The sequence below is a fragment of the Gnatocerus cornutus genome, chromosome 1 (genome assembly GCF_029298725.1).
Source record: "Gnatocerus cornutus isolate USDA-ARS CGAHR chromosome 1, icGnaCorn1.1, whole genome shotgun sequence".
Lineage (NCBI taxonomy): Eukaryota > Metazoa > Arthropoda > Insecta > Coleoptera > Tenebrionidae > Gnatocerus > Gnatocerus cornutus.
Genome location: NC_142233.1, coordinates 35,871,605 through 35,893,953, shown reverse-complemented (window position 1 = coordinate 35,893,953; position 22,349 = coordinate 35,871,605). Strand labels below are relative to the sequence as shown.

The window sequence follows — 22,349 nt, the reverse complement described above, 5'->3', positions numbered from 1 at the left end:
ATATTCCGAAGATTTTAAACTTAAAATTTTAAATTTAAAACTTAATTTTTTTTTAAAGATTTGTGGAACCTGTTAAAATTAAACAATCTTAAGAATTCACGTGACTTAAAAGGGAAGAACTTTCGCAAATCAAACATTTTACAAAAATCCGGAGAATGAAAAAACTTCACATGATCAATTCAAGCTCCTAAATTAATTCAAAGATTAAAAAAATTTACAAGATTCTAGAAAATTGGAGGAATCGGAAATATTAGAAAATGAACGTAAAATGTGAAATTTTTGACTTTCGGAAAATCTAAGAACGATTTAGGAAAAATGAAAATCAACTATCCGAAACTTTGATCGGCCATAACTCAGTTATTTGTTGTCAGATCTGAAATTAAATTCCAGATTTGGAACTCTGCGTAAAATGATGTATAATAACTCGGATTTACTCCAACAAATAAGCGAGATATCAATATCAGAAATTTGGCATAGAAAACCAAAGAATTCCATAACAAAGGAATAAAGGCAGAAGGATAATCCACGGAAGATTTAGGACGCGATTCCCACTCAAATAAAAACATAAATCATGGATAGAATTAAACATGCACATATTAATCAGCACTTGCACTTCAATTCAAGATTTATAAATGCGTGCGGATTTAGAATTAAGATATGCAAGCCAGTGCAATTAATTCCATCTTTTAGTCTTATTTTGTACACAAATTTTATTTTCCAATCACCCATTGAACAGTTTCTTTCGACTTTAATTAAATTTCAATAAGTTTCTTCGTTAACTCTTGTTGTAAACCGCAATCCCGTCAAGTTATATCGCGCCTCAGGTACGGAAACAAGATCCCTTCCTGTTCGAAACTAGAAATTGGTAACTGAATAGTTATTATACTCTGCATGTGCACTTAGTTATACACACACGTGTTGTTCATTAATTAACATAAAATGTCGTCGTCTTTCTCGTTCCGTTGTTCGGAAATAATCAATAAATAACAACTGAAAGCTTAATTTACATTTAGGCTAAGTTAGTACAATTAGTACAATATCGGAGCTCGTGTCCGAGTAATAATCGCGAATTTAAGTAGGTAATTGCCACATTTTAACCACTTTGTTTCCGGCTTTGAAGATGCCAAGATTATTAAATTATTGAAATGAGCCGTGAAGGCATTAAGGCGTCAAACGAGTGAGGTATCATACTTTGTTTACCGTTACCATTGTGTCATCTGTAGTGAATAGCAGCAACACATAATTATTTCAGCTGAAAAATCGTAAATGCAAATCACCGAGCACAATGGGAATTACCATACCAGGGGAAAGGTGCCTAAATCTGCGAAGAGTAAATCTCGTAAAAAATCGCTAATTTTCAATCAAACGAGTCAATGGCTCCGCTCCTAACTGTTCTGCAGAGGAAGCGTCCGATCAAACACTTGTCGCGAATTTCTCTCGATTGTTTGAAAAGACAATAAGCCAACGTTCCACATCTGAGTCTTATCAAAAATGATGTGGAAGAGGGCACATGCCGAGTGGCACTGGAACACGCCGGCTATATGTAGAAGAGGTGGTCCAATATAGGCCAGTCTGTGTGCTTCCTTTGCAGACCGCGTTGGTTTCATTAGTGTGCAGTGCTCAGTGTCTTCTTGCGGACTTTGATGATGGATCTTCGACTCGTGGCCAACTCGCTCATCCTACTCGCCCTTTTACCAGGTAAAACCTCATTAATCCACAAGCAAATTTCCGTTTTTTTCTCGAGTTTTAACGGGAACCTCGTCCAAGCGCAGAGCTTAATCTGAAAGTTGTTAAGTCACCATTGAAAGAATTCGCTGCGATTTTTTCGTAAATAAATGAAACGTGTCTCTTCTGGGAAGACAATTTGGCTGATTAATGTCAGCGTTTTCACGCTTCGTTCGAATTAAAGCGTGCAGCTTTTTTCGGGGTAATTTGCCACTTACAGATCAATGACAGATTAGTTGAATACCCTCGTGAAGTCAGGCACCAATTAAACCACTCGCATTCTTCTCAAGGCAGCTAATTTCGTTAGCTATTGAAAAATTCGCGAGCAGAAACATTTCTGAGAAAAGTTTTTCAGACTAACCGCAGCTACAAATTATGTCATCAAATGTTTTTGTTGGCCAAATTTCACAAAGGAAACTGACAGTTATCCTGGCGCGGTTATTTGTGCAAATGTGTAATTTAGATTAAAAACTGAAAAACTTCGGAACGAAACGGAAGAGATTGCCGTCGAAGATAAATTATTTGTTGGCTAATAAAATTATGTAAATTAAATTAAATGACAGCTCGTTAATTTACTCCTGTTAACTAATGTACTACACGCAATTATCGCCGATTTTTAATTCGAAAAGACGCAGGAAATCCAGATCTTAATTTAATTTCGCACTGAGTCAACGAACCACTCACTCTTCAGATTGCTCTGGACGATTTTAATCCATTTATTTTGCATCTCATTTAGTGTGGCGCCGATATTAATAAATTTTCGTGAAACAAAGCTTTCAGGAGCGGCGAGAATGTTGTTTCTATGCGAATAGACGACTTGGAACCAGTTTTTTGAGTCTTTTGTGCTGAAAATTTGTTGGAAATCCCTTTTGAGCAGCAAAGTAATTAATCCGCGGGTAAAAACCCCCCACCTTCGCCCTTGGTGTTATCCTGCCGTGCGCCTTGTCCTGTCCAGCGTCCGAATCTGAGGAAATTATGATTATTGCGTTTTTGTGGATTTTTTGTCGGTCTACATTGCATGTGTCTAGTTTAAAGGCTGTCGAACTCTGGAATCTGTGAAGTGTGACCAACTATCTGCGATTCACTTTTAGTTAAACATACATTCCGTGAGTCTGTCTTTTTCGCGGACACTCCTGGAACAAGGATAAACAGATCGAGTCACATGTTTGCGAGGTTTCCTGCTAGCATGTTACATTTTTCTCAGGGGAACTCCCGGCGTTTATCTCGTATTTACCGTGCGGCGGTTTGTTTCATTTTTCGGATCATTTTCAGTCGGAGAAAACACGTCCTGAAACGCTGCCCAGAATAACTTAACTTCCACTATCTTCCACATCATAATCTTTCCAAGTTATGTTTCCAGCGTATTTGGAATGATGCATGGGCTTATTTACGTGAGCAGGTCATGGAAATATGTGGTCGAGGAACAATACAAGAAGTTCAAGGTGTGGTTGCTGCAAGATTATGTCTTTATCACAAATAGTCAACTTCATTTCGCCATTAACTCGCTTAAATTGTTAGGTGGGGTCGGAATCATAACAGTACAGTCTTAGAAAAAGCCGCAGCTGCACTCTCAATTAAATCGATTGTGTTGGGATAAATAAATCTTCATTTTTATGGGTTTTAATGGCCGATTCTTCCGGTAATGCGAGCTCATTACTAAAATGCACTTGCTCAAGATTAGCGTTTAATTTGTTCCTGTTGCTACTAAAGACGATCCTGAAAGTTCTAGCAATGTAATGCGTCGGAATTAATTCGTTTCTTACCGTTTTAAAAGAGGAAAATTTCATTTCACTAATTAATTACGCACAATTTTTATGTCAAATGTCAAATTCTGGGCGAAAACCTGATGCCAACCTTGTCATCTTAGCATTTCCAAAGTTAATTCAACAAGATTCTCACTTTACATAAAAAAATAACTGTCAAAATGGACACTTGCAGCCGAAATCGACTATACGGTTGGTTAAGGCAGGTTAGTTGTCCACTTTGTTAGTTATTTTTATATTTAAAATTGGAATTTTGATGAAACTTTGGGAATTTCTGGATGTCAAGATTGGCATCACACTGTCTTCCTTGATTTGACATTTGTCCATTTCCACATAAGATTTGCTGTGTATTAGTGCGCGTGCTCAAAAATGTTCAAAGTAAAGTGAAATTTCCCTCAAATAAACGAATTTCACGAAGAAATTGTTAGAATTTTTGACCTTGGGTAGACTATTGCGACTTAAAATAAATCAATTTTTTTGCTATCAGTTTCTAAATTTTCGAAAATTCTTGAGTGTAAATTAAGCCTGAATCAAAGATTTGTTCCAAAAAGAAGATTTAAATCGGGATTTTCCAGTTTTGGTAAATTTACGAAGGACGATTTGCTTCTACGCAGTTATAGTCGCATCAAGGTCATTTTTTCCTGCCAACTTATGAATAATTTGCAGGTGTCAAATTTAAAATGAGGCTTTGTGATTGGTCCGCCAGAGCTAGTTGCACATTGCCGATTTCAAATGTCACATTTGTCAAATTGTCACCAAATTATTAGAGCATTTTATTATAATGGCTGTTTGACACGTTCAAATTTTTACGAATAAAAATTAATTTTGTGCAAATCTTGAACGTCTCAAATTTTTACGAATAAAAATTTGAGACGTTCAAGATTTGCACAAAATTAATTCAGAAAAATGTTTCCTGTTTGCTAACCTCTAAAATTAGCAGTTTGGGAGTTTATTCTCTTTATTTGGCGCATTGTTACTGCGCAGAATTGTGAAATTATTTGTAAATTTTTAGTACATGTTTTAATTTTTTTTTGCAAAAACATTTTCTTCCATTTTGCTGTTTGCCACGAGAATATTTGTTAAAAAATAAATTCTCAAATTTTTATTAGAAAAGATGTGATTGTGTTCAACAGCTTTAACTTTGTTTTGTCAAAAGTTTCTAAAATTGGTCCTTTGCAAATCCGTAAATTCTTTGTAGGAATAATGACGTAAACCATATAATTTTACTAAATCTGTTACTAAAAATTAACGGTACAATTAAACTAATCAGTAGTGTTCCACAGAACCGGTCGAGCATCAATTAGTAATTAGTAAAATTAATTATGCCGACTTTGGGAATGTCCTCAGAGTCATCGTTCAAATCTAATGGGATATTCTTTTACGGAAACGACGTATTAAATTGTGGTAATAACTGTAATTCAAGTCAGTTCTAACAGTAATGTATGTAAATCTTCGGCTTTATATAAAAACTGGGTTTTTAGTTCAGTACATTGTTCAGTGGAACTATGTGAAAAATGAAGACAAAGTGTAATAAATCGGACGTTGAGGAAAATTGCAAAAACTTCTTGTGAAGAGCTGCTTAATATAGTGTTCTTTGTAAACATTACTCGATCATTTACGGAAGCAGAGGATTCTGAATTGCCATCGGAAAAAAAGTCGGTGCAGTAAAACATGATGTAACTGTCTTTAGGAGACGCACGTTTTCGCGATAGTGTTAATCTTTCGCCTAGACGGTCTAAGAGCTGTTTAAATAAATTTTATATACATAACCACCGACTTAAAATTCCAAAGTTGATTGGCATTAGCTACCGAAAGCACCTTGGAATTCATAATTAATAAATTTCGTTAATATTAATAAACCGTGAGTGTCCAAAACGATCTTAATTAATTAGCATCAGACAAGAATTCCCGTGAAAACAACTCGTACGTGGACTTCATAACTACAAATCCATTCGTGTTTATAACTTTATAAATTGCATTCTTGTTTTTTCGTTTTTTAGCACAGCCAGCAATTTAATGATATTTTCATAAAAATGGGACATGACCAGAATGGCCCCTTGCGGTACTCCACAACTCGCAGTCGCTGCTGGTTAATTACCTCAATTTTTATGTCATGCTTGAGTAATTTACCTGCAGTTTTGCGCATTCGTTTTATTTATAATGACAGCGTATTAATAAATAATCTAAAAAAGAAGAATCAATTAACGTGGTATGAGGAAGTTTCAGAATGTAGAACAAATTCGACTCATCTTCACGTGTCAGATTAGGTGTAAAATATGATTTTGATCGGAGCGATAAAAACTTGAGTATTGAATTACAGTTAGGGTCTAATTAATGAGATCCCCCAAAAATTTCACCACAGGAAGTCTCAATCTTGGGCGAATATTTCAGTGGCTTAATTGCGAAAAAAGCATTTAATTGACACGAAGAATTCCAAATAGGTACGTCTGCGACGTTCTTTCAAGTATCGGGTGTTTCCGAATTGTTTTTTTTTCGTCTTAAAGCTTCAAATTTAATTTGGCTAATGGCGGATTGTGCTCTGGAGAATTCTAATCTGCATTAATTCAAATTGTTCATTTTGCAAGTAAAGTAAAATTTGCACCTTTTATTTGTTCAAACCATCACTTGTACTTGTAATTTCATTGCATTACTTCAAATATTTGTTTTACAGTGTGGAAACCTTAAATTTATAATCGAAACACATATTTTTATGTAGTAATTTTTGTTCTCATTGCTTCAAATTTTCATTATTTTGGTTTGAAACGTTTATGTCCCTAAATTTTCAGTAAAAATTAAATCAAGTTTTTGAATTATAATTTGCATTAGTTCAAATCCTTAATTTCCCAATTAAATATCACATTTTTATTGCTTCAAACGTTCAATTGTACAAAACCAAATTGCAAAAAAGTTTATTGATACAAATTTCATTGCATTAGTTTAAATTTTCAGGTTTTACGGTCTTAAATCTTCAAAACCTCAAATTTCTAACCAAAACACACATTTTTATGACGTTATTTTCGTTTTCATTCCTTCAAATTTTCATATTTCAGTTTGAAACGTTTATTTCTCCAAATTTTTGGTAAAAGTTTGAGTTCTAATTCGCATTAGGTCAAATTCTTAATTTTTCAATTAAAATTCACATTTTTTATTGGTTTAAACCTTCAGTTGCATAAAACATACATTTTTACTACATATAGCCATTTCAAAGTAATTTTCAGTATCACAAACTTTAAAATTTTAAGCAAGAAAATTGAAATTTCACGTTCTTGAATAATGCCGCAATATTATTGGATCCTAAAAATAGCTCTCGAATAAAGAACATCTTAAAGTACAGTGCGCCATTACCCGAATTTAATTTGGAGTTCGGGAAAACAAGAAAAAAAAATTCTAAGTTCAGCAATTTGGGGAACACCCGGTACTTACTAGTTTCGAGAGCTGTTAAACGATTATTCATATTGAAATAATAGTCGTCTGGTTATGGCCACAGACAAGCCGTCTACATCGTTTTTACGCATTCGTTAAGTAGCACATTGCTTTAATTTACAAACCGTGTATTCTTCTTTGCAAGTAGCTGTAGTTTCGAATGGGAACAATCAGATGCATTCCGTATGCAAGGATGTGAGTGCCATTCTATTCAAAGTTTAATTTTTTGGTCACTGAATTAGGTCCGATCTCGGACAAAAGATTTATTTGTTATCACCCACTTGGCATATTTTTAGACAAGCTTTCTATTATTTCAAGTACAACCGTTAGGAGAAGATATTTGTTTTATTAGAGTCATTTCCTGTGCGCGAGTAAAAGTCGTTTCGACAACGAACGATTTGATCTCTTTGGAGATAGCGAACTAATCACGGGCAGACTTGTTGGTTTTGCAACGAGAAAAAATGTTTATCGCTTCCTCGCCTGTTCCGGCATTCAACTCTCCTGTTATCTGATGGGTGAAATGATCGAACAATGGAAAATTCTATTGTTGGATTTATCAATTTTGCATTAGTCTCCGTGTGTGGGAGCAGTAAAGTCTGAAATGCCTCATCTACTTGTAACTAACCATCCACCTCGAATTTTTCCCATCTCGAATGAGGCTATTTCTCTCCTGTGGCTTCGGACTAACTAACCGATCCTGGCGGCAACCGCATAAAATCGCAATAATTTAACAATCAGAGGAACGACTCAGTTATGTCACCTGAGAACAATTAGCCAGCTCGTGCAGAGAGTTGAAACTTCTTGGAACCGTCGCATTGTGCGTCAATTTTGCGGTCAATTAAGAGGGGCATCAACAGCGGATCCCCTTTATTGTGTATGTAGAATTTTTCTTTTTTGCTCCTCGTAACATGTTGTGGTTTAAAGGTGGTCGTTAGCACGCTTCTTATACCCGCTCTCGATACACATTTCTGATCAATTAAGCTTCTTTGTTCGCCTGCGAAGATCACAAAGGGCAGTTCCGCTTCCAAATTTCCACATGTCCAACAATGCGAATGCAATTCTCTCCTCCGAATTGGGCAGTAAATGACCCGACGGCCTCGAAGACGTAAAAAAATTAATAATAACCACCAAGGCGCCGCTTCTTGTGAACCGACTTCTAAACAGCGCTGATAACCATGTTAAATAATTTTACGCATCGTTGAATAAACTGTATAAATATAATTTTCGAGAAAAAATCGTATTTTTCTTGTCTCTTCGGCTGCCGGCGCTGAGCATGGGAACCCGATCTCGAAATTTTTTGCAGCTTTTAATTAAATTTAAACACTTCATTAATTGACTTATTGTTTCTGAGGGTACTGTTATCTCGACGGAAGAACACCCATTTTACGGTGAATAATAATGATGGGCAATTAGAGCACAGTTAAGTTGTTTATTTGGTCGCTTTTTTCGATGCTTAATTTGACCGTTTAAGCAGACACGGTTTCCAGAAACGGCTCTAATTGCATTGTTGATTTCATCGGACTGCGATTTTACGAATTCTCACTGAATCTCAGAAATTTTTAACGCTTTTCCGTATTCGTGCCACCACAAATGGAAACTTTCAACTTGCGCACACGTCGGGATAATAAACATCGTAACATCAAAACGATTTTCAATGTTAGATCTGACCCAATCACCTACTTATGACCGAAATTATTTTACGATTAATTTAATGACAGAGCAGGCCACAGAATATCCTGGAATTTTTTCAATTTTCTTGTTGTTTGTAATCAAATATAATCATCTCTGATCGGATCGGCGAGCCTCGACGAGTCCAGTTTAAATAATTAAGAGGCGGGCCGTAATTGGCTCACCCTGTATACATTAGCAAAATTTTAGCGTTCTCCGAAATTCCCACGACAAGCTGGCGGAATTCGTCGCTTAATTGGCAGCTAATTAATTTCCGCACTAAGTAATTATGTCAACTTGATGCACAGCAATGATCATGTCAAATTCTGGAGAAAAATATTGTCAACCTTGTTATTTTAAAATTTCCACAGTTAATTCAACAAAATTTTTGCCTGAAATAAAAAAATAGATGTTAAAGTGGACACTTATTGCAACCTAAATAGACTGTATTTACCGAATTACCGATTTACTTATTTAATTTCGAAGAGAAGTTAGAAATCCGTAGTGGATACATGTCAATTTTGATTAATAGATGGCGCCACAATTAAACGTCAAGTTCATGATGATAATCGCAAAATACAGGATGTTTTTGAAATGCATGTACAAAAAGAGTGTTATAATTTCTTGTCGCAACTTGAGCCTATTAAGAAAAAAAGTTTTAGTAAAATTACACAAAAATCTCAAAGAATTTGCTTGTGCGCCACTGATTTAGAAGTGCACAATAAATCGAGTTGTTGGTTGTTGAGGAAACAAGTAATTTCAGGTGCGTTTTTGGCAGTGGTGTAGGCAGTACGTGGATTTGGGTTAATTTTACCTTGTCAGTTTTTTATTTAAAAATTGGTTTTTCATACTTTATACTTCTTCTGGAATAACAACAAACAAACATTTATAGAATTTTAATGCTAATTGACGATTTTTCGTAAATTCTGGCCGTTTACTGGCTTGGATTCGCAGAGTAGAGCTCGAAATCTAAAAAAAATACCAGTTTTCATCATATATTTTGGTAGAAAACTACCAATTTTTATCAAGATTCAACGACTAAATCGCGAGAAAACAGCAGAAAACTGGACGAAATCTTTAAAGTTCGTCGTACAGAACTCCCTGCTAATTTGCATTGAAATTAACAAAAACAACTGATAATAAGGGGAGGAAATATTCACAAAGCGGAAATACGACTCTTTTACTTAATTTTCACATTACGCGGCCTTCGCTGCATCTATGCTTGTTTGTGTTGCCATAGCTACGTTGTGTGTTACCATGGTTACGTTGCGTTGCCATAGTCACGTTGTGTGTTGCCATGGTTACGTTATGTTGCTATGGTCACGTCGTGTGTTACCATAGTTACGTTTGTATTATAATGGTGAGGTTGAGAGTGTGTTGGTTATAGCAAGATATAATGAAAAACAAAGTAAAAATAAAATATCTGCTAATCTTTACTGAAAACAACGAAAACAAGTTCACTGCTGGTGCTCCTACAATTCGGTGACAATCTGACAAATGTGCCAGTTTTTGTTTGACATTCCGTACGAACTGCAGCAAGATTAGCAATGTGTAACTCGCTTTGCTGAACGACCAATCACAGAGCCGCATTTAAAATTTGGCGCCTGCGAAACATTGTCTGCAAGAAAACCGCAGTTGGTTTTGGCTGCAAATGTCACTTTGATAGTTAATTTTTTATTTAAGGTTGGAGTCTTGATAAAGCTTTGGAAATTTCAGGATGACAAGCTTGGCATCTTTGTCTCCCTTGATTTGACATTTGTCCATTTCCATCCACATACGATTTGCTGCGTAATTAATTAGTGCAAGTGCCCAAAGATATTCCAAGCGAAGTGGCATACCTCCAAGATGCGACTGACAGAAGTTACACGGAGAAACTTCTAGAATTTGGGTCCTAAATTGGCTCGCCCTGTATAAATTAACAAAAATGTCTTGTTTTTTGAAATTCCCACGTCCGACTGTCGGAATTCGCTCTTAATTGGCGGCGTACACAAGAAATCTAATTAATTTCCGCGACTGAAATTTCTGTAACTGTTTTTGATAAAGGGGAATTTTTATTACGCTAATTTGAAGCAATTATGAGCGATTTTTTCGATTTGCGTGACCCTCTTATTAGCTTTTGTTTTATGATGAACATAAAATAGAATATGCACATTTTATGCTTTCATAAACGTCGAAAGGAAAGGATTTTAAGTCCACATAGAACGTATCTTTGTTGTAATGAATGTAATCTTGTATCGATACTTTTCTAATAACGGTTCAAGTTCATGTGTGCAAAATGCAGATTCATCAGCCACAATAACATTCCATTAGCATTTATGACCAAAACCATATTACTCAGTGACGTCTTTGACCCTCTGGATCATGAAAAATTAACAAAAAATTCTTTAATATCTTTTTTTACAGCGATATAAAATTAAAAAGCTCGAGGTCGCTTCTCACATGTCCGTGTGGTCTTGACGATAATTTATGGAACGTAAAATCTCATGGAGGCGCACACTGTTAATGTAACTTTTGTACTTGGACAATTTATTGTACTCGACTATACAGTAATTACATGAAAGGCTTTCAAAAATAAAGAGCAAGTCATAAGAGCTCATTTTGGACGTCATATGGTTTGTGTTTGGGAGATGAGTGTTCTTAATTTACGCTTTGCTAGTGGCTAAATTATTTCTGTAACAAAGGAGGTGATTGTAATTACGAATCTCTAATTAAGCGCGGAGACTTTTTCGTTTTTCAATCTCACCATTTTCTGCTGACTAGGTTCGGTTCGAGTCCCCGATTTAATTTTCTGCCAGGACAATTGACCACAGTTCTGATTAAATTAATTGAAGCTCGCGCAGCACATGTGGGAGCAATCAGAGTGAGACGTAACTGAAAAATAATTTCATGTGTTTCGTTACGGTCCTGGCAAGTCCTTACATCACTGGTAATTGTGAGTCTAGCGTGGATAATCTTCAGGGTTCTGCAGTTAACTCAAGGTTGCGATTCAAAACTGTTATGACAAACTCGTTGAAATATTCTGGTTCTTATTATTGGTAACAACGTTTCAAGTTATCAAGTGGACAGTTTGGCCCGGTTCGCCGGAAAAGAATTTTATTCGAAGAAAATTGCTCATGAAAACGAAAATCAACATGTGTTCTAGAACACCCCCTATGTCAAAAGAACTCAAATTTTTAATCATCGAATGTTAAATTACTTACATTTTGAAAATTGTTTCAATAAATGCATTTTTTTATTAAATTTTTTTTAATATGTATGTACATGCATTTTGCTGTTTTGTCAATTTAGAATAATTCTTTTTCCAAAAAATTAACACTTGTTGCAAAATAGTTCCAAAAAACAAATGTGGGAATCGCTGTGATTTTTACCTCGAGTTTTACAGTTGGCCTCGACAGAGTGTTTTACTTCCTTGAATACTAATAAGAGTCAGTGTGGCATACAGCCATTTCTGACTTCTTACTTAACGATTTTTTGTCACATTTGTGTTAAATCAGTTAATGAAACTGTTTAGTTCTGAATGCATTGCAAAAGTTTAATATGCAATTTTGGATTGTCCTATAAATGTTCTATCCAATTAAAATAATTGTAAGTTAATGTGCATCGTCAATAATTTTTTTAAAGCCATTTTTAAAACTAATTGACCGATTTTGCGTTAATTTTGCTAGTTAGTGTCGATAATTAAAATCTCTAGAATGTGCGTCTTTTTCTCAACAATTTTCCAGTTTGCTAAAGTTAATATACGAGCGAAAAGTAGAAAATTTTCCAATTTTTATAGCTGTAACTCAAACATTACTAAAATTACGAATTTTAGTGGTGGATGTCAGAACATTTTGCTTCCTTTTAAAAATTAAAATTTCCAATTATTGTGTTTTTTGCTCTACAATTTTGCAATTTGGTAGAATTTATACAAGGCTCAAAAGTAGTAGTTTTCTCAACGTTCATGCTGAAGCAATAAAATTAACGAAATTTTAATGGTGGATGTCGGAAATTTTTGCTTCGTTTTTAAAATAAAATTTTCAAAGTCTGTATCTTCCGTTCTAAACTTTTATAATTTCGTCGTCTAAGCGGCAACTACCGCAAGCTCAATTTTTACAAAATCATACGGGAGCGCAAAAAAACTGTTTTTTTGGCAGTATAAGTAATTTTTTTCAATGATTAATTGGTATCAAATCTTCGATTAAGGTTAGATCTATTCAAAAATACAAAAAATAATTTTCACCAGTAAATTTCCAGCAAAAAAATTATTTGAGAAAAAGTAGTAACAAAATATTTTCACCACTGAGTTTGCGGATGTTGCTGCTTAGACGACGATTTATTAAAATTATTCATAATTTATTTATAATTTATTAAAACTTTTCTAAGTTTCGTAGCCGATGGACTAAAATTATAAAAACTTTCCAAATTTAAACAAAGGGTGTCTAAATTTTTCGCTACGCTTTAACAATTTCTAAAATTGTTTTTTTTGCTCTACAGTTTTACAATTTGGTATAGTCAATTGACGGCTCTTAAGTTGTATTTTCCCCAAACTTTATAGCCGTAAGCACTAAAATTACTAAAATTATTATAAAACTAGTATTGACATTTTGATAACAACGTTATTGCAATTTCTTATCCATCTGTCTTGGTTTTAGAGTTGTATGACATAAATGTTTTTCACATCTCTGCTTTTCACATTATTATAAATATTTTTATAAAATTTTAAACGGCTAATCCATCAAAATTAAAAAAAAATAAGGAAAATTCAAATACTGACATACATTTTCATAATTTTTCAAAATAAAGGTAATTCAACCTACGATGATTTAAAATTTGACTTTTTTTTGAAAATACATTGTTGGTTTTCGTTTTCATGAGCAATTTTTTTCGAATAAAATTTTCTTTCGCCGAACTGTGTTGGAGCATCAATCGGCTGTCGGAGGTTTTGACAGACGGGATGTACTAATTGAGGGTTATTAATTTATTCAACCTCCAGAACTATATTAATACGTCAATTAAATATTGCAGCATAATTGAACCATAAAAGACACTCAAGTGGCTCTAATTCATGAATGAATCTCGATTTCAAGCGACTCGTTTTATTTTAAGACCTCATTTACTTTCATATCATGAATACTCAAGTATTCTTTTTTCCAGTTCTGACCGCGCTGCGGGACGCTTCATGTCCAAGAATCTGCACAGCGCAAGGCTACGGAGATCCAGTTTGCGGCACCGACGGCATCATCTACCCCAATATCTGCGAGTTGCGCAAAAAAACCTGCGGAAAAGGCGTCAAACTCTCCCCAGACCCCACCCTCTGCAAGAGGTCCTCCGGCTCGAAATGCGAGCACAGGTGCGGCAATGAAAAGGATTTGGTTTGTGGGACCGACGGAAGGACGTACTTGAATCGGTGCATGCTTGAAGTGGAAATATGCAGGTAATGGGATTCCTGTCATGGATGAAAACGTGTTGACAAGTAAAGGTTTCAGGCTGGGAATCGCGCTATCTCATTTAGGTGCCTGCAATAATATCAGCGCCCATCGCGAGAACTGTCCGGTGGATTGCAAGCAGGCTCCTTTGGACGGACCTATTTGTGGAAGCGACGGCAACGTCTATAAGAGTACTTGTCAGATGAAACTTCTAACATGCGGGTAATCAGAGTTTAGATTCTGGAGATAGGCAGGATTTCAAAAAGACGGGAGATGGACAGGAAACGAGAAATTACTGCGATGGGAAGAAGTTGAGCGAAAAATTTTCTTGTGCTCGAGTTAAATGAAACAAACAAAAACGTAGTATTAATGAATGGTGAATAATAGTCGCCAGATAGACGAATTTTTAGAGGTTTGGTGTTCCATGTCTCGGGAACTACAACAGATCGAAAGAAGTTCAAAACTTAAGTTTTTTTTGCTCGTTTAACGCAGAATTTTACGCAAAATCCACGAATTTGTAATGTACATCCAAATGACTGAGTTATGAGCGATTGAATTTTTTGGGTAGTCGTCGTTTCAATCAATTTTTATCGGGCTTGACGTAAAGTCATGTTTCTCTTTGACATGTCACAGTAACATTTTTCTTGATTCCTCAGAAGCCAAGATCACGATTTTGTTTTTTTTTTGTTTTTTGGCCGCCACTCGTGAACTATTTGACCTACCGATATGAGATTTGGTCAGTTGATAGATCTCGAACTGCTCTTAATTATTAGATGCTCGATTAATCTATAATTCATAGATATTTAACGTCGTTTTCGGCCCAAAAATACTTTTTTCAAAATTACTCCAAAAAGATTTTTTGACGACTGGTTTTGCTTAATTTCTCGTTTATTTGTAAAGCAAATTTAAATTATTTGTGCTCACTTAACGCAGAACTTCACGCAGAATCCAAAACTAGCTGAATTTTTAATGTACGTCAACAAACAACTGAGTTATCACTTATCAGGTTATCACTTATCAGCGATTAAAATGTTGAGTAAATATCTCGAAAACTACGATAGCTTGAAATGTTTATTCTTCGATCAATTTCTCGCTTATTTTTGGAGCAAACTCAAATTTTTTGTGCTTATTTAACGCAGAATTTCACGGAGAATCCAAAACTGTACAAATTTTAACTGAAGGTCAACAAATAATTTATGGCCGATTAAATTTTTCGGTATTCGCCAGAGGGCCAAATTTATGGAATTCGGAAAACTCAGTGCTCCATATCTTGTAAACAACGACAGGTACAGAGATGTGGTTTTGGTCATCGTTTTTCTTGCATTTTCTTTGCTAAGAATTCGTTCTTAGATTTTCCGAAAATCAAAAGTTTGATTTTTCTTAACCTTCTTCGGTCGATTTCTCTCTTATTTTTGGAGCAAACTTGCGTTATTGGGGCTCATTTCACGCAGAATTTCACGCAAACTCCAAATCTAATGTGTAAAAAACATAGTGCGCATTAACAAATTAAAGTAGGTACGTAAAACAACACCCAAATTTGTTTTGAGCCCATTTCTTTGGCTCCTGACTGCACTCTTACCCCTGACGATTCACTTTGGCCAGTTTCTTCTTCAACCGCATCTAGAATCGGCTAGCCAGAGCCGGATTAAATTACTATAATTCGGGCCTCTTTGAAGCCAGTCGGTTATTTCCTGCACTCTTTTGTGCGCCACCGTTCTAAAGTTCCGAATTAAATAAGTTCAAATTGAATAAAGGAGTCGTTGTGTCCACAGGTCAAAGCAGTTAATTTCGTGATTTTAAACAGTTATCCTTCGCCGATCAGTCTCTTTCCGACATGTATCCGCACATTGAATAAAATGCGTGCTATTAACCTGTACCGCTATACTTATATTTTCGTGCAATTTTAGCGGTAGCACACTTTTTACTGTGAACTCTTATAGTTAATAACAGTAATAAGTATGACACGGCATATAACATTATCGCACTTAAAGCTATACTTGGCGGTTTTTTCGGGGCGAAATTTCCTTTTATTACGATAAATATTCGATTTTGTGTGTTTTGTATGCAGAGAGCTCCGGGGACTCGAATCGTTAGAAAAATCTCCGCATAATTGTCGAATAAATTACATAGAAAACTGGTATAAATTGTACTAACAAGCCACAACTAATGAAAACGCTACATGAATTGATACAGATTCATTCGAGCATTTTTATTGGCATGACAAATGTGTAAATACAGTGATTAATGTAAATGAGAATTCAATTACAACGTCTGGATCCAGTTTACGTGTTTAAACAAAGAAAATTGAAAGATCACAGCTCGTTATAAAGTCCCGTTTAGCAGAGGTCCCGTGAAATACTTTTAGTCGTTTTGCGTCCAATTAGCGTTTTATTAATTTTTAATCTTCTATTTGGAGTGTCTGAAATTTACGACGCCGTAACTGTCGTTGCTGCACATCCTGAAGTCATAATCCGAGCAAGTTAGTGTCTCTTCGCCGCAATAAAACGTTCCACTTTTAGCCCTTGTTCATCTCGTCTCGTTGAAAATCTGCCTGAATGAGTGAACCGCGCTCACAAATCACAATGTTTCAGACAAGGAGTAGTGAGGACAGACAAGAAATACTGCCAAACGACACGACATTGCCGCGAGTCTTGTTGGAGAAACGCGAGACCCACTTGCGGGTCGGACGGGAAGATTTATGCCAACGTTTGTCGAATGAAATCGAAGAATTGCGGGTAAAAAGTCAGAATTGTCCAGTCATTCAATGTTTATCTGCCCGGTTCATTACAGCAAACATGTCTTCGAAGTGCCGATGGCGTACTGCGCGAGTCAGGAGAGGACGTCGCACAGCATCGGGTGTCCCTCAGGATGCGGGAATGAGATCGAGAAACCAGTGTGTGGGTCCGATGGGTTCGTCTATCGACACGAGTGCGAGATGAAGCTGCTCAACTGCGGGTAAGTGGAGGTGGTTTGCAGAAAGGGAATTTTATTCGAAGAAAATTGCCCACGAAAACGAAAACCAACATGTTTCAATAATTCAATTTTTTTTATTTTTAAAATTTTTTATGGTTTAACTGGTTAAAATTCTATAATTAACAAGAGAATTTTTGCTGAGAAAAGCATTTATGTCATACAATTCTAAAACCAAGACAACTGGGTAAAAAATTTCAATAACCTAGTTGGCAATATTAAAGAACGTGTTTTATAATGGCCAATTTGGTGCACGAGGTCCCGGTGTACAAAACGAGCTGTAGGCGAGTCAATGCCATTATAAAACAAGTTCTTTATACTATTTTTTCGAATTTGCACCCTTTTTTAATAAAAAATTTAAATTTTCCAATTCGAAGAGTTTTCGTGTTACACGATTGGTAATGGTTTTGTAACCACGACTTGCCACTTGATTTTCAAATTCAAATTTAAAATTTGACATTTATTGAGTCGCTGAATTTTAACCTAACGTAACCTAACCTCACAACCTGTATTCACATCTATTATATTAGGTACATATATTGTTGGCCGCAAAAGACAATTAAAATATATTGATACATTTTTTATTCACGCAGGAATTTACTAAACACGAATCGTAAAATCTAAATTGACCAAGAACTTGACAGGAAACAGGTGACAGCCAGATTAATTAGTTCTGCCAATTCTTAAAAAACAAAATTTCCTACTTTGAGTTTTCTTATAGATACCGATAAACGACTCCAAATTGAGTACTCTAATGGACCTATTAAAGCGGCAAATTCGAAAAATAAATATTATAACTACACTGCGCCGCAAAATTAACGCAAACTTTAATTTTTTTTTAATATGTACATGCATTTTAAAGCTATTTCGGCAATTTGATATTAATTTTTTTCCACAAAATTAACACTCGACACAGTGTTTTACAGTTGGCCTCGACACAGTCAGTAATTTTCGTGGCATAAAGCCGTTTCTGACTTCTTACTTAACAATTTTTTGTCACATTTGTGTTAAATAGTTAATAAAAGTAATTAGTTCTGAATGCATTGCAAATGTTTAATATGGAATTTTGGATTGGCGTATAAATGTTCTATCAAATAAAGTAATCGTAAGTTGGTGTAAATCGTCAATATTTTTTTAAAGCCATTTTTAAAATTAGTAGGCCAATTTTGCGTTAATTTTGCTGGGTAGTGTACACAGTTAAAATCTCTAAAATGTGCGCCTTTTTCTCAACAATTTTCCAGTTTGCTAAAGTTAATATACGAGTGAAAAGTAGAAAATCCCCAATTTTTATAGTTGTAACACAAAAACTACAAAAATTACGAATTTAAGTGGTGGATGTCAGAACATTTTGCTTCCTCTTGAAAATTAAAATTTCCAAATATTGTGTTTTCTGCTCTACAATTTTGCAATTTAGTAGAATTAATACACGGTTCAAAAGTAGTAGTTTTCCTAAAGTTCATGATGAAGTAATAAAATTACCGAAATTTGAATGGTGGATGTCGGAAATTTTTGCTATGCTTTTAGAATAAAATTTTTAAAGTCTGTCTTCCGTTCTTTTGTACTTTTTTAAAATTAGTACATAACTCATAGGTAGTAACTTTTCCAAGTTTCGTAACCGATGTACTAAAATAACAAAAACATTCCGAATTTAAACAAAAGGTGCCTAAATTTTTTAAATTTCTAAAATTGGGTCTTTTGCTCTACAGTTTTGCAATTTCGTAGTCAATTGACGGCTTAAAGTTGTATTTTCCCCAATTTTCATATTCGTAGCACTAATGTGACCAAAATTATTATAAAACTAGTTGTGACATTTGATAACAAAGTTATTGCTTCTTTCTTATCCATCTGCCTTGGTTTTAGAGTTGTATGACATAAATCGAGACCTGAGAACTATAAGGTTCTAACTAACATTTGCATTAAATTGATCAGTTTTTACGTTATCAGCGATATTTCTTTAATTTATTAAGTATTTATTTAAAAAAATCACAAGATCTATTAATATCATTTTGGCTTGTTCAAATATTAACTTACTTCATTTTTATATTTGATAGAAAACGTTTAAAAAAATCGCAAAAGAAACAATTTAAATTTTCACAAAAATCACTTAGAACCTTATAATTCTTACGTCGCGAAATGATTTTCACATTTCTTATCCATCTGCCTTGGTTTTAGAGTTGTATGACATAAATCGAGACCTGAGAACTATAAGGTTCTAACTAACATTTACATTAAATTGATCAGTGTTTACGTTATCAGTGATATTTCTTTAATTTATTAAGTATTTATTAAAAAATATCACAAGATCTATTAATATCATTTTGGCTTGTCCAAATATTAACTTACTTCATTTTTATATTTGATAGAAAATGTTTAAAAAAATCGCAAAAGAAACAATTTAAATTTTCACAAAAATCACTTAGAACCTTATAATTCTTACGTCGCGAAATGATTTTCACATCTCTGCTTTTCATAGCAAACATACTGTTGTCGATTATAGAATTTTAAACGGAAAATTCAAATATTGATACATAAATTTTTATAAATTTAAAATTTTTTTCGAATAAAATTCTCTTCCGCCGAACTGGAGACGAAATAGCGGCGTTTCTACTAGCAGTGAAAGTCGAGGAAGCTTCCGCGGAGATTGACGTTTCTTTTTCTAGATCCCACCGCCGCGTCACGAAGGTCGATTTCGAAAAGTGCAAAGGCAAACTGTCGAAATGCCTCAAAGTGAAATGTCCTACCGACGTCGACCCCGTTTGCGGCACAGACGCACGAACTTACACCAATCAGTGTCAGCTGAATTTGGCCACGTGTTTGAAAGGGGTTCAGTTTGCTCACGTTGGAAACTGTACGGCGCTCAAAGAACAAGTTCCGTGCCCTACAAACTGTGATAATGAAACGGAAGACCCAGTATGCGGATCCGATGGTAATGTTTATAGGTACGTATCCCTGATGCGAGAAACAATTTGTCAGGACCTCGTTTTTTCGCCCCGGTATAATTAAAGGTTGCGAGTTCATGTTCCTAACAAGTGTGCCACCTGCATTCATCTCGCCTATAATTAATTTGGTGTTTTAAGATTGAACGGCACCGGGAGGAGTTTATTAGATTTTGCACGCTGAAGTTAATTTTGCATAATTACGCAGCAATATTTTCCTGTTCAAGTGTGAATTAATAATTATTATTTATCGAAATTAGAAGAAAACAGCAGAATTCTGCACGAAATCACCAAATTTCGTAGAGAAATTATGATTTTTAGCACTTTCTGGTTGTTTTCTGGCCTGAATTCGCAGAAAATCGCTTGAAATCCGTAAAACTAGCAGTTTTTATCAAGATTTAACCACGACATCTAAAGAAAACAGCAATATTCTGCACGAAATCACCAAATTTTGCAGAGAAATGAGAATTTTTAGCACTTTCTGGTTGTTTTCTGGCTTGAATTCGCAGAAAACAGCTCGAAATCCATAAAACTGGCAGTTCTTATCAAAATTCCACCACGAAATCGAAAAAAAACAGCAAAATTTTGCACGCAATTATCAAATTCTGTAGAGAAATGACGATTTTTGGCACTTTCTGGTGGTTTTCTGCCTTGAATTTGCAGAAAACAGCTCGAAATCTCCTTATTTCGACGAGAATTGACAATTTTTAGCACTTTCTGGTCGTTTTCTAGCTTGAATTCGCTCAAAATCCATAAAACTAAATGTTTTTATTAAGATTTAACACTTTTGCGGTAGCAAAAATACTTCGATCTTGATAAAAATCCGGCGGGAATAAATTAAAAATTAGAGCCATATATCTTCTAATAAACTCATGCATGCCCCTAGCAACTCTTCTAGATATCTTAATTAGATCGTCGGTAAATATTTAAACACTCGCAGAGCTTCTATTTTTGCAGAACTCGCCTCTAGGACACCAATTTAGTTCAAGAACGGTAATTTAAGTAAACACCAACATTACAGAAGTTGAGTAAAATTTTATTGAATAATGAAAGGACGAGGATCATTATTACGCGAGTTTTAATCTCTTCCGCACACGGCAAAAACGCCATTGTCGATGCGTCCCCAAGAAACTATTATTTATTTTATCCGCAAACATAATTACAGTTATCCGTTGTTTTGCTTGAAAGAGTAACGGACACCAGAAAATAGCCAAGGATTCTGTTTTGTCCGTCTTTTTGTGTTTTTCCCCCGTGTAAATGTGGGTCAAATTTCGCTTCTAGATCCCTCTGCCACATGAAGAAGAACACGTGCGGCCAGCTGGTGACTCAAGTGCCTTTGCGCCACTGCCCAACCACCGCGTTATGCAACGAAAAATGCGACGACGACAAGAACTTCGTCTGTGGCTCCGACAACAAATTGTACAAGAATGAGTGCGAAATGAAGAGGGATAATTGCGGGTAAGTCGGAAGGAAACTGATGGGATTTATAGAGTGATTCGCGCGAAATTTGCAGAAAACACATCTTCGTCGTGCCGATGAAGAGATGCCTATCTGGATTCTTGTTCCGGGGATGTCAGAAGATTTGTCCGACGTACTATGACCCGGTGTGCGGCTCTGACAACATGACATACAGCAACACCTGCTTCTTGGAAATAGAAAATTGTAGATCTAGATCGCTTGTTAGCATGAAACATATGGGAACGTGCGCAGAACCAATTAACGAGATACCTAAAAACTACTTGTACTGATCTACTTTGTTCTTGTTGCGGTTGTTTCTAGGTTTAATAAATTTATAGATTATTAGGAACAAATTTAGAAAGCGGACGTTTGTTCTTTATATTCGACATCTAAGTAGAGTGCTATGAAGAGATTAAATGAAAACTCATTCTCAGTTGGCTTTGAAATTTCAAGTCAAGTAATTTGACGTTGTCAAACTGGAAATGTCACATTTTAATGAACGATTTTGACAACGCTGTTATGTTTGATTCATATTGCAAAAAGTTCTCTTATTAACCACAACTTCCATTATTTGCATTTCAAAACAATTTTCATCTTATAACCATAAAATTGGCAGCTGTCAAAGTGACAATTAAGGACACGCTATGAAATTCTAAAGATAACTGGAGATGAGTTTTTATTTGATCTCTCGATAGATGAGTATTTATAAATTCTTGCCTGTGTAAAAATTGTCTTCGACTAAGTAGAAATGTGGAATTGACGAATATTTATTTATTTAGGTTTATTGAAATTGTGCCAATTGCCAATTTAGCGTAGAAAATGATGGTTCATTATCTATATTATTCATGAGCAATAACATATTTATATTTATTTATTACCGCTCTTAAATGTAGCTGAGCTGTGTTTGTATTTATTTTTAAGATTACATTTTAAAAATGTAGAAATAATAAATTTTATTAGAAAAATCACGTGTCTTTCATATTATCATTAGTTTAGGTAAG

At 35.0% G+C, this 22,349-nt stretch overlaps 1 protein-coding gene across 1 annotated transcript; it reads left to right on the top strand.

Annotated features, from left to right (window-relative positions):
- Positions 1 to 1,483: 1,483 nt before the first annotated feature.
- Positions 1,484 to 22,313, top strand: LOC148182151 (serine protease inhibitor dipetalogastin). Its single transcript, XM_088040393.1, has 8 exons — positions 1,484 to 1,698; positions 13,713 to 13,992; positions 14,045 to 14,206; positions 16,576 to 16,719; positions 16,775 to 16,939; positions 19,615 to 19,893; positions 21,172 to 21,348; positions 21,404 to 22,313. The coding sequence occupies exons 1-8, from the start codon at positions 1,644 to 1,646 to the stop codon at positions 21,636 to 21,638; spliced, it is 1,497 nt and encodes a 498-aa protein (XP_087896519.1). The 5' UTR covers positions 1,484 to 1,643; the 3' UTR covers positions 21,639 to 22,313.
- Positions 22,314 to 22,349: the final 36 nt, after the last annotated feature.